This window comes from Mastomys coucha, chromosome X, assembly GCF_008632895.1.
Source record: "Mastomys coucha isolate ucsf_1 chromosome X, UCSF_Mcou_1, whole genome shotgun sequence".
Taxonomy (NCBI): Eukaryota; Metazoa; Chordata; class Mammalia; order Rodentia; family Muridae; genus Mastomys; species Mastomys coucha.
Genome location: NC_045030.1, coordinates 156201090 through 156214423, shown reverse-complemented (window position 1 = coordinate 156214423; position 13334 = coordinate 156201090). Strand labels below are relative to the sequence as shown.

General features: G+C 39.4%; 1 protein-coding gene and 1 non-coding gene across 4 annotated transcripts in view; one reads left to right on the top strand and one right to left on the bottom strand.

Annotated features, from left to right (window-relative positions):
* Nucleotides 1-13334, top strand: part of Txlng (taxilin gamma) — a 55787-nt gene that overhangs the window by 13468 nt on the left and 28985 nt on the right. For 2 of the 3 annotated variants that reach the window (XM_031370727.1, XM_031370707.1), the window contains exons 2-3: nt 8555-8858; nt 12108-12199. In XM_031370727.1, the coding sequence (XP_031226587.1) occupies nt 8555-8858; nt 12108-12199 (396 nt within the window). The remainder of the gene's footprint in view (nt 1-8554; nt 8859-12107; nt 12200-13334) is intronic. The other variant, XM_031370718.1, reaches the window with a different exon arrangement.
* On the bottom strand, nt 7169-7277 carry LOC116095877. The gene has a single exon (XR_004120750.1). It is a non-coding gene; the product is annotated as a U6 spliceosomal RNA (small nuclear RNA).

Sequence of the window (13334 nt, the reverse complement as noted above, 5' to 3'; positions counted from 1 at the left end):
AAAAAAAAAAAAAGATTTATTTACTTTATGTATCTGAGTACACTGTAGCTGTCTTCAGACAGGGCATTGGATTCCATTACAGATGGTTGCGAGCCACCATGTGGTTGCTGGAAATTGAACTCAGGACCTCTGAAAGAGCAATTGGTGCTCTTAACCACTGAGCCATCTCTCCAGCCCCTTGTGATTTTGGTTTTAATCTTGGTATTGGGGTTTGATCCCGGGCCATGCACATGGTAAACCAAGTGCTCTACCACCAAGTGGTACCGTGCCCATCATTTGTCTTTTAAGTATTATTTTCAGATCATCTCTACATTATTTTTGATTTTTGTTGTTGTTTGAGTCAAGGTCTCTTTGTATGCCTTCTGGGTGCTACAGATATGTGCCACCGTGTTAACTTTCTTGTTACTAAGACGGCTAGGACACAGTACAAAGATGTTTGTGTAGAAGTAGAGAGAAGGATAATTATAAAGCAAGCAGTCAGTTGTTGAGGTTACCAGCATGGAATGAGAAACTTAATTGCTGGGGTTCAAATCTTTGACCTGCAATATACAGTGACCTTTGACTATACACTTTGCTAGGCCACATTTTGTTTATCTGTGCAAGAAAGTGATAAAACTTTCCTCATGACCTTGTGTAGATGAAGTTAGTTAATAATGGGAGGTGCTTACCATGGTCCCTGGTTGTAGTATTCACTGTTAGCTGCTACAGCTATTGTTCATAGAAAAGACCATGTGGAAGAAAACACCTAGAATGTCTAGGAGACAGTAAGAAAGCAAGTTTCTTTTTTGTTTTATTTTAAAGATGGGGTCTTATATATCCAAGTTGACCTTGAACTTCTGATCTTCCTGGCTTCAACTCCCAAGTATTAAGTGGCAGGCATGCATTGTACCTTCATGCCAGGTTTAAAACTGTCCCAGGAACCTAACCCAGGACTTCCTACAAATTTAGCTACAACCCCCAGCCTCTGAAGTAAGACAGTTCATTGACTGCATGATACAGAATACTCTTGAAAAATAAGAAGACTAGAAATAAGAAGGACTGGAAAATCATTCGCATGTAAGTAGAAAATGCACTTGCTAGTTCAGTAACATCTGTTGATTTCAACCTTAGTGGAACTAGGCTTATTCAAAACCAGAAAGTAAGTCTTTCATTAGCAAATAGAAAAAAACACCATAATACTACCGCATCAAAATTAGTTACTAGGAGACAAGGGAGAGGTAATCCTGCCTTGTTTAAAGATAAAACAATAATAGAGGCATGTCTTTTGATATGTGACAGGAATTCAGAGGTAGAAGTAGCTACAAAGATTGAAAAGTCACTGGACTGTGATAGCATACATTGTTAAGCCCAGCACTCAGGTGGCAGAGGCAGGTGGATCTCTGAGTTTGAGACCAACCTGGTCTACAGAGTAAGTTTCAAGACACACAGAAAATCCTGTCTCAAAAAAATTCAAAGTATTAAGTACATAGGGAATGACAGCATGAAATTAGAAGTGAAACATCATGTGCTAGTACTCTGTAGGACATCCTTCTGCTAAGGGCCACTGGCCATTTTGATTAGGTGATTGTTTATAGCATTTTAAACTTTTCTTTATTTTTATTATTGTGGATGTGTGTATGTATGTAGATGTGCCATATGCATGTAGAGGTCAGAAGACAATGTTGTAGAATTGATTATGTCCTTGTGCTTTTATGACATTAAACTCAGATTATGAGGCTTATGCAACAAGCACTTTTTATCTTCTGAGCAATCCTCGTTGGGTCTGTTTGACCCTTCTTGAGGCTTTTTATTTTTATTTTTTGAGGCAGGTCTCTCTCATGTAGGCTTGGCTGGCCTGGGACTTGCTATGTAGACTATGCTGGCCTTATATTCATAGAGATCTGCCTGCCTCTTGTCTCCTGAGTGCTGAAATTACTAGTGTGTTGCACTATACACCGCTTTTCTTAATTACTATTTTTTTAGGTTTTTCAAGACAGGGTTCTCAGTGTAGCCCTGGCTGTCCTGGACTGGCTTTGTAGACTAGGTTGGCCTCAAACTCACATAGATCTACCTGCCTCTGCCTCTGAAGTGCTGGGATTGATTATAGTCATGTGACACCATGCCCAGCTAAATCTTTTAAATTGCCTTTTCTATATATACTAACTATATACTATTAATTTGAAAAATAATAGCTGTATGTGGGTATATGTGTGTACATGTTTATGTGCAAGCATGTGCTGAGGCGAGGGGCCAATATTGGATATCTTCCTCAATCATTCAAAGGCCTGGGATTCTTCTATCTCTGCGTCTCCAATGCTGAAATTACAGGCAAGCTGTGGCCAGTCCCCCCGCGCCCCCCCCCCGTGTGTGGGGGAGGGGTATAGAGGTCAGAGGATGTGAGATATTCTGTTCTATCATCTTCCACTTTATTCATCTGAGATGGGGTCTCACACTCAACCTGGAGTTAAACACCAGTGATTCTTCTGTCCCTACTCTCACAGCTCTGAGCTTACTGGTGTGTGTCCATGCCTGACTTTTTTATGTGGTTCCTGGATTCCCAGCTCAGGTCCTCATGCTTTCAGCAAGGACTGTACCCAGCCTTCAAGTGTAACTTAATTAATTTATGTATTCAGTTAGTTTTCAGGATTTCTTTCTTTTTTGGTTTTCTGAAACAGAGTTTCTTTATAGCCCTAGCTGTTCTGGAAATCACTCTGTTAACTGACCAGGCTGGAACTCCCAGAGATCCACCTGCCTCCCACTGGGATTAAAAGCATGTAACACCATCACCTGGCTTAGTTTTCAAGTTTTCCACCTTGCTCTGTAGACCAGACTAACCTGACCCTTGTTTTGTAGACCAAATTGGTCTAGAATTTGTAACAGTCCTGCCTCTGCCTTCTGAGTGCTTGTATTATAGATATGTACCACTACACCTGACAAAATTAATTAGATATATTTATTTACTGTTTCTCTGTGTGGGCATGGAACATGTGTGGAGGTCAGAGGACAACATTGTGTCCTCAGCCCTTTCCTTGTATGCGTGACCTGGAGATTGAACTTGTGTCACCAGCCTTGGGATTGAGTCCCTTTACTTTCTGAGCCGGCTCGCTGGCTCACAGAACATGAATAACTTTTAATTCAATTCCTTTGGTATTTTGAAATAGCCAAGACTGCCTTTTGTCCAAATTGGGGCAATGGGAAAAAATCAGTATAATTGTGTAAAAATATTTGGCAATCATACATCTAAAAAGGGACTTATATCTTTTTATATAAAGTATAATAAAGTAAAAGGTAACTAGATTGCAAAATGGGCAAGGGATCTGAATACACTTTTTTCCAAAGAAGGCATACAAATGCTTTTTTTTTCTCCGAGACAGGGTTTCTCTGTATAGCCCTGGCTGTCCTGGAACTCATTCTGTAGACCAGGCTAGCCTCAAACTCAGAAATCCGCCTGCCTCTGCCTCCCAAGTGCTGGGATTAAAGGCATGCTTATAGCTGCTTTTCATAGGAATTTGTTTTTAATTTCTTAAGTAAGCTAGTCATAGTGACACATGCCTTTAATCCTAGCACTCAGGTGGCAGAGGCAGGTAGATCAAGTTCAAGGTCAGCCTGGTTTATTGAGTTCCAGGACAACCAGGCTATATAATGAGACCCTGGCTCAATTAAAAAACAACAAAAAAGTAGTATGTAAATTGCAATTTGTGTGTGTGTGTGTGTGTGTGTGTGTGTGTTAAGGGGAGGTAAGGGGGGAGAAAGAGAGAGAGAGAAACATGAACATACCTACAGAAGCCAGAAGAGGGTAACAGATCCCCTGTAGGTGGAGTAGTAGATCATTGTGAACTATCTAACATGGGTTCTGGAGGCAGAACTCAGGTTATTTGAAAGAGCAACACATACTCAATAATTGCTGAGCCATATCTCCAGCTCTCCATTGTGAAACTCCCCAATCATCCCCAAACAGAATCTCATCTCACTACATAGTCCTCCAGAGTGCTGGGATTAAAAGTGAGTACTACCTCGAGGCGGTGGTGGCGCACGCCTTTAATCCCAGCACTTGGGAGGCAGAGGCAGGTGTACTTCTGAGTTTGAGGCCAGCCTGGTCTACAGAGTGAGTTCCAGGACCGCCAGGGCTACACAGAGGAACCCTGTCTTGAAAAATGGAAAAAAAAAAAAGTACTACTAGCATCCCCGGGGAACTTTTTCTTTTTCTTTTTTCTTTCTTTCTTTTTTTTTTTTTGGTTTTTCAAGACAGGGTTCTCTGTGTAGCCCTGGCTTTCCTGGAACTCACTCTGTAGACCAGGCTGCTGCCTCCCAAGTGTTGCGATTAAAGGTGTGTGCCACCACTGCCCATCCCCTGTGCAACTTTTTAACAAACTTTGAAGTTAAGAAAAGTATACAAATTATGAACATTTGGACTTAATAAGTTTTTAGGACGTGAACATCTGTGTTATCCCACCTATATCAAGAAATATTGCCAAGCACTCTAGGAAACCCATCCAGTGGCTAATTTTAGTACCATCTATTCACCTACCTTTTTATACATAAATTGTTCCCTTCAGTAAATATTCTTTGAGCCTTCCTTTGTGAAAGCCATGCTGCTGTGTTTGCACTATGGTCATTTTCATGGCTCAGTGCTCTGAACATATTGCAACTGATAATTCTTCTGTTGAGTTGATTCAGTTTTAGGACCGTTCCAAGTAGTGCTGCTTTAAACATTTTTCTGGCCTTTCAGTGCACCTATGTACACACTTGGGTAAATTCCTAGGAGTGGAATTAAGTGGGTTAGAAGCTATCCACATTGCCAAAGAATTGCAGTGCCAATTTGTTCTCCAGAAAGTAGTGTCACTGGCCTGTAATTCCAACACTTGGGACTTGGTATCTGGAAGACTAGGAGTTCAAGGCCTTTTTGGAGATACACATGGCCCTGTCTTAAGAAGAAGACAACACCCTAAAATTGATTTATGTCAACCTTAGATCATACAAGTAGTGGCCTTAATGTCTTCATTTCCTTCTACATTAGTCCTTCGATTATTTTTAGCTCTTCAGTTTGGATATGCTACAGTTTGAAATACCTTTTATTTTATTTTGTGTGTGTGTGCATGTGTGTAGGTGCATATAAGGGCACTGCCTCTATAGGCTAGAGGTAATGAATCCCTCTGAAGCCAGAGTTATAGGCAGGTGTGAGCTGCCTACGTGGCTGTTAGGAAGCAAACTTGGGTCGTTTAGAGTAGTAGTATACATTCTTAACTGCTGAGCCATCTCTCCAGTCCTGGTGTGTTATAACTGGAAGTAACAGGTGGCTCAGGCTGTTAAGGCAGTTGCCACCAAGCTTGAAAACCCAAGGTCAATGCCTGGGACCTACAAGGTGAAAGGAGAGAACCAACTCCTACAAGTTGTCCTCTAATAATGTGTTACATGGATTGTGGCATACTTATACAGACCCACGTACACACATGCACGCATGAATGCACATACTCACAAAAAAATAAATCTGTAATGAAAGACTTAGAAAGCAGCTCTGTTGTTAATTGTTGTTCTTGCTGTCTTTGCTCAGGCTGCTCTCAGACTCCCCTAACTTAGATTTCTAAGTGTTTGAGTCCCACTAATTTGTTTTATTTATTTCTTTAAAGATTTATTTGTTATGTTAGTACACTGTCACTCTTCAGACATACCAGGAGAGGGCATTGGATCCTGTGACAGATGGTTGTGAGCCACCATATGGTTGTTGGGAATTGAACTCAGGACCTCTGAAAGAGCAATTGGTGCTCTTAACCACTGAGCCATCTCTCTAGCCCCTTTTGTTTTATTTTGAGTCATGGTTTCACTCTGTAGCTCAGATTGGCCTGGAACTCATTGTACAGTCTAGTCTGGACTTGAATTTGCTTCAATCTTCCTGCTTTAATGTATTTATTTTAACTTTTTCTGAATTGAAAACAATTTTTATATATAATATATTTTGACTGTGTTTTTTCCTCTTCTCAAATTCCCCCCAGATGTGCTATATCGGTTTAAGTGCTAGGATTATATAAATGTGAACCATCGGGCTGAGCAACTGTAATTTTAAAAAAAGTATTTTTTTCCTTTTTCAGAGCTAGTGCTTGAATCTAGGGCCTTGCACATGTTAGGCATCGTCCTTCTACAGAGCTATAGCCCTAATCCATTAATTTTCAAAGTATCTTTCCCCTTATTATGGTAAGAGAACTATACTAGGTACTCTGTACCTCAATTGTATTCAGAAAGGAAGAAACCTTTATTTTGGGGGGTGATGGGGTGGTGTTTGAGACAGGGTCTCCTTCTGTAGCCCTGGCTGTCCTGGAACTCTATTTAGATCAGGCTTGACTCAACTCAGAGATCTGCCTGCCCCTGCTTTCCTAGTGCTTGGATTAAAGGTGTATACCACCACTATCCAGATAGAAATCTCTTTTTTTTTTAAAGAATAATTTATTTATTATATTTGTAAGTATACTGTAGTTGTCTTCAGACATCCCAGAAGAGGGCATCAGATCTCATTAGGGAGGGTTGTGAGCCACCATATGGTTGCTGGGATTTGAACTCAGGACCTTCAGAAGAGCAGTCAGTGCTCTTACCCGCTGAGCCATCCTTCCAGCCCAGAAATCTCTTTTTTAACCAGAAAGGAAATGTGGAGTTTACAGTTGTGACATGTCATGTGACCAAATAATATTAACAATTAGGACATGGAGAAGACAAATAGGGCTAGGCAGTTGAGGTGATACTCATCTGTAATCTTGAAATCCAGGAGGCCCAGGCAGAAGGGTACTAAGTTTTAGACCAACCCGAGCTATGCATAGCAAGACCCTGCCTTGAACATAGAATACAAAAGTGAATAAGGTAAAAACAATGACTCAAGGGAGAAGAAAACCAGAGTAAATGTTTTTTAGGTTTGTTTTTGTTTTTGTATGGATGCCTTCCATATTAGTGATGGAACCATTTAACATACCAGTCTCAATTCCTGTGGTATAATATGATAGAAGTTTATTATTCACCAACCTAATGTTCCAGTATGTGTTTTCTTTGCAGGTCGAGTGTCTTTCCTGTGTGTACATGGAATTTGGGCCAGGCTGCTTATGTCCTCTGACCCTGCCATCTTACAGCTCCTTGGTGACCTGTATTTAACCAGAATAGGGATAGATGGAGGACAAAGACCATGTCCTTCTTTATTATTATTATATTTTTAAATATGGAATGCGTCACGAATTTATGTGTCATCCTTGCGCAGGGGCCATGCTAATCTTCTCTATATCATTTCCAATTTTTAGTATATGTGCTGTGGATGTGAGCACAGCCATGTCCTTCTAAGAATGAAAATCTGGTTCCTAAAGTGACACTTGTAGCTTGGACAATCTGGGGGTCAACAGGCTGGAAAATATAGTGTGCTACTACTGGATGCTGCCACCTGTCTCTCAGTTCCTACTGCACTAGATATTTTGGGAGATAGTTTTTGGTGGATAGCCACCTAGCTAGCTAGCTGCACTGTCCTATATAACAATGTAACAGTTAAGATAACAATAGAACAGTTAACATTTATCAACCTGGGACAGTTTACTGTTTAAAAGATAGTAATTTTTTTAAAGATTTTTTTAAAAGATTTATTTATTTTATTTGTATGAGTACACTGTAGCTGTATAGATGACCGTGAGCCATTATGTGGCTGCTGGGAATTGAACTCAGGATGGCCCCACTCGCTCCGCCCCTGCTTGTTCCTGCGTCATTCACTGTAGCTGTCTTCAGAGCTGTCTTCAGACGTACCAGAAGAGGGCGTCAGATCTCATTATGGATGGTTGTGAGCCACCATGTGGTAGCTGGGATCCGAACTCAGGACCTTTGGAAGAGCAGTCAGTGCTCTTACCTGCTGAGCCATCTCGCCAGCCCAAAGATTTTTTTTTATTTTATTTTATGTATATGAGTACACTTTACCTGTATAGATAGATGGTTGTAAGCCTTCATGTGGTTGTTGGGAATTGAATTTTAGCTCTTCTTCTGCTAGCTCCAGTCAACCCCGCTCGCTCAGGCCCAAAGATTTATTTATTATACATAAGTACACTGTAGCTGTCTTAAGACACACCAGAAGTGGGGGTCAGATATCATTATGGATGGTTATGAGCCACCATGTGGTTGCTGGGATTTGAACTCAGGACCTTTGGAAGAGTAGTTAGTACTTTTACCTACTGAGCTATCTTGTCAGCCCTAGTAATTATTTTTAGATCATGAATTTTTATAGGGAAACAAGTTTAGATTTATTACTAACTGGCATTCTTGCCCTTTTGATAGTATATAGTTAGGCTTTGTTTTAACTTTATCTTTTAGCAGTGCTGTGGATGAGACCCAAGGGCTCTTGAAGCAAAGCACTGTTACCTCAGAGCTATACCCCAGCTGTTTTACTTTAATAGCTTTATGTTTAACAATTTAGTTCATGTCTCAGTGAAACCTAAAAGCTACCTTGTTTACATCGAACACACAACCACTAAGTAAAAGAACTGTTAAGCTATGGCATGCTATTGGTTATAAATATTGATTCCATTCAATTTAACTCTTTCCATCTTTCTCCCCTTTCCTCTAGTTTGAAATTGGCACAATGGAAGAAGCTAGAATTTGCGAGTTAGGAGTAAAAGCAGACATGGTATGTAATTCTCAAGCAAATGATATTCTTCAACATCAAGACTCCAGTTGTGGTGGCACAACTAAGAAGCATTCACTGGAAGGGGATGAAGGCAGTGACTTTATAACAAAGAACAGAAATTTGGTGAGCTCAGTATTCTTTACGCAGGAGACAAGAGAAGAAATTCCTGGACGAGAAGCTAGAACAGGTCCTCCTGATGGCCAGCAAGATTCAGAGTGCAGCAGGAACAAAGAGAAGACCTTAGGTAATAAGCTCTGTTCAGTAGTTGCATGTTTTCATCCATTGCTCATTTTATTCACATTGTATCCAACACAGCTGACCATGAACAGTGCTAGGTTGGGTATGCTTAACTAAAACACCTGCTATGGGCCAGTGAGGTAAAGGTACTTGGCGCTAAGCCTGAGTCTGATCCCTGGGACCCACAATTGTCAAACTTGTAGCACAACTGCTACAAGTTGTCTTCTAACATCCATACATATACTGTGTCATACACACACACACACACACACACACACACACACACACACACTCAGTATAAAATAAAAACTGGTTACCTCAGGTTAGTCAGCTTGTTTGCTGCAGCTATGTACAGGAGGTGGAAAGAATAGAAGAAAGCTTAATTAACTCTTGATAAAATTTGAAGATGGAGTAGCATTTAACTTGCATTATTTGCATCTTTACGAGGCTGATCAAAATGTGTGTGAAAACTATATAATCAGTTTAAGACTGGACATTCCAGCACCCAAGAGATGGGCCATCTTGAGCTACAGAGTTCCAGGACAGCCAGGGCTACACAGAGAAACCCTGTCTTGAAAAATAAAATAACAACAAAAAAAGACCAGACATAAAATTCTATAGACAGTATGTTAACTGTACTTCAGAAAGTTAATTAACCAGGTTTCAGAGGTATTTTTTGCTTTCTTCTACATAGCTTGTGATTTAGATAAAAAATGTGATATACTTAATCTTTTTTGTTTTTTTGAGACAAGGTCTCATATAGTTTGGGCTGACTTCAAACTTGTTGTATCACTGAGGCTGGCCTTTAATAAATGCTGATCCTCATTTTTTTTTTTTGGTTTTTCGAGACAGAGTTTCTCTGTATAGCCCCTGGCTGTCCTTGAACTGGTCTGTAGACCAGGCTGGCCTCGAACTCAGAAATCCAGCTGCCTCTGCCTCCCAAGTGCTGGGATTAAAGGCACGTGCCACCACTGCCTGGCAACACCTTTCCTAAATCAAACTTTACTATATAAACAAGCAATTCAGCAATTCTGTTTCTAGGCATATATTCCCAAGAAGATTAAAAACTTGTATACACAGAAGTTTGTAGACAGTGTTCATAGCATTCTTATCCTTAATAGCTCAAAAGTAGCAAAAGCACAAATATTCATTAGGTGACAATGAGTAAACAAAGTATAGTCAGTCTATACAATACAGTACTACTTAGCTTAGGAAGGAAGGGAGTGTGTTAGTACAGACTTCAGGAAGGAAGCTAACAAACTATTTGCAATGTAAAAGAAGCCAGACACAACAGGCTCTACATTGTATACATTCTCTTTTGTATGAAATATCCAGAATTGTAAAATCTGTGGAGACAATGTAGATTCATGGTTGCCAGAGCTGGGGTAGATGGAGGTGCAAGAAGTAACTCTTCTTGGCTATGGTTTGTTTCAGCGGTTATAAAAACACTCCCAATTACATAGTTGTCATGATTGTACAACCTTGTGAATATACTAAATTGTGTATTTTTCCTTTTCTTAGCTTTTCTGGAGACAAAAATTATGTAGTTTAAAAGTAAATTTTATTCAGGTGAATAGTGCATACTTATCATCCTAGCTACTCCGGAGGCCTAGGCAGGAGGATTGTTTGAGCCTAGGAATTCAAGGCTAACCTGGGCAGAGTTTCTCTAAAAACAAATGAATTAAAAATAAATTAAAAGTGAATTGTATGCAAATTCTGTTTCAGACAAAAAAGTCCTAGCACTGAAAACAAACACACAACAAAAGTGTTTGAGTTTATAAATTCTCATAATGTTATTATTAGTCTTATGTCAAATGGCTTTTAGGTTTTATTAACAAATTTTATGTGAACAGAAAAGTTTTCTCCTTTTTTTCGGAGGTGGAAGAAGGCATCTTACTCTGTTGGGATCTTTCAGAGGCTCAAACCTCCACTGTGCTCACATTCATTTTTGAAATCATTCTGTTTTTTTCTTCCCATAGCAATCTATTATACCAGTCATTGATGTACACACACACTAATGAGATAGCTCATATTTGTAAGAGTGAACATTTTTAAAAATGAAAATGGTGTCTTAGGGCTGGTGAAATGGCTCAGCAGTTTGAACTAATGCAGATGATTCAGGTTGGGTTCCTAGCACTCACATGGTAGCTTTCAACCATCTGCAACTCCAGTTCCAGGGAATCAGACATACTCTTCTGGCCTCTGTGGGCACTAGGCACACATGTGGTGCACATACATACAGGAAAAACACATATACAAAAGCAAATCTCAAAAAAAAAGAAAAAGAAAATGGTGATTTTTAAGCCAGGCATAGTGGCACATATCTTTAGTATCAGCACTTACAAAGCAGAGGCAGGTCAGTTCAGGGCCAACCTGGTCTACTACATAATGAGTTCCAGGACAGCCAGGGCTACTGAAAAATCACCTCCAAAAAAGTAAGAATAAAAAATAAAAAATAAATCACCTATTTTGAAACACAGTCCCTACCTGATTTTCCCTGTCAAAGTCCTTAAAATACTGTCATGCCTTTCCCTCCACCCCACCCCAGGGAAGAGTTGTCTTGCTGTTCTTTTGCTTTTGATAGCATTGGCTAACACAGGAATAACAAAGTAAATCACCAGACAGTAAGTTACTTAATTGCACATAGGAAAAGTATGTGCATTGAGATAGGCAAAGCATATGTCCAACTGAAATCTGTCTATATACTTGATCAGACTGAAGCATTAAAAAGTATTCTTTGCCATTTTTAATTTGCCATTTGTTGTAACATAGATACCTAATGGTTAGACAAGGGAATATTTACCTCTTCCATAAGAATTTTTAGTTAGCAGTGTTAGTGAGTGTAGAAATGTAAGATGGGAATGGGTGAGGAACAGAGGAGGGTCTATTAATCCAGAATGTAAAAGTAGCTCCTCACCTTCCTGAGAATCCCAGGGCATAGTAACCAAGTGTTCTTCCAGTTAGCTGTATCATTAAATAGTTTGTTTGATTTGGCTATGGTTTTCTGATACAGCACCTCACTCTGTGGCCCAGGATGATCTTGGACTTGAAGATCCTTTTGCATGTTGCAACTAGTGGTTTGAGACAACACACCCAGCTCAAAATACTTACAAAATTGAACTGGCAAATACCATATTTCTTGTGTAGGTAGAAATTACTTTGTTCTGAGATTAGAACATGGGAAATATTAGTAGACTTCACAGGTCATATTTGATCTTATTATTCAGGACTTATTTCTTACTTTGTTAATCATTAGGAAAAGAAGTTTTATTACTGATGCAAGCGCTAAACACCCTTTCAACCCCAGAGGAGAAGCTGGCAGCTCTCTGTAAGAAATATGCTGATCTCGTGAGTATCTAATCACAACCATCAGGGCCATAAAATATAACAATATGTTGTGTGTGCTTAATAAGCTTTTTAAAATATAATTTTGATGTAGCTTAAAATATAAAATATTTTATTCAAAAATTGGAAGAGAGAATCTGATCTCTTAGTCTTTCATAGTTTTCATTATTTTGTTTTATTGATTGAGTGAGTAGTTGATTGATTTTTGAGACAATGTAACCTTGGCAGACCTAGAACTTGCTATATAGACCGGGTTAGGATTAAATAATTCCTAGAAGTTAGCCTGTCTCTGCCTCTGTCTTTCCAGTGCTGGGATTAAAGGTATATGCCAGCAAACCCAGCTGATTTTTCTAGCATACAGAGAACACCATAGTGCTAAACTGTGGTATAGACTGTTTCCTTTGTATTTGAAACAGGGTCTGGTTTTATTGCGGATGCAGTCTTCAGCTTCTGGGCTCAAGTGATCCTTCTGCCCGAGTCTTAATAGTTAAAATTATAAACTTGTGCCATCATACCTGGCTAGCATAGATTTTCTAAAGTTCAGTGTTAGGAGTTATTTATTTATTTAATTTATTTATTGAAAGAGAGAGAGAATGTGTGTGTTTGTGTGCACGTACGTGTGCCCACATACATGCGTGTGCCATGTGACTACAGTGCACTTGTATGCATGAAGCTCTGGGTTCCAGTCTTAGCACTGCATAAAATAATGTGGTACACGCTGTAATCCCAGGACTTGAGGGGTACAGGCAGGATTAGCAGTTCAATGTTGTAGTGTCATAGGTAGTTTGAGACCAGCCAGCCTGGGATATAAAACTTTTTTCAAAAATAAAAATCTTTGAGATAATATTTAAAGATTTATTTATTATATGTAAGTATACTGTTGCTGTCTTCAGACATCCCAAAAGAGGGCATCAGATCTCATTACAGATGGTTGTGAGCCACCATGTGGTTGCTGGGAATTGAACTCAGGACCTTTGGAAGAGCAGTCAGTGCTTTTAACCGCTGAGCCATCTATCCAGCCCCAAGATAATATTTAGATTTGTTAATAGTTAAATATTTTCCTAACTTTGGAAGAAAAGATCTATTTTTCTTTTGTTTTTGTTATTGTTTGAGATAGAGTCTTTTTTTTTTTTTTTTT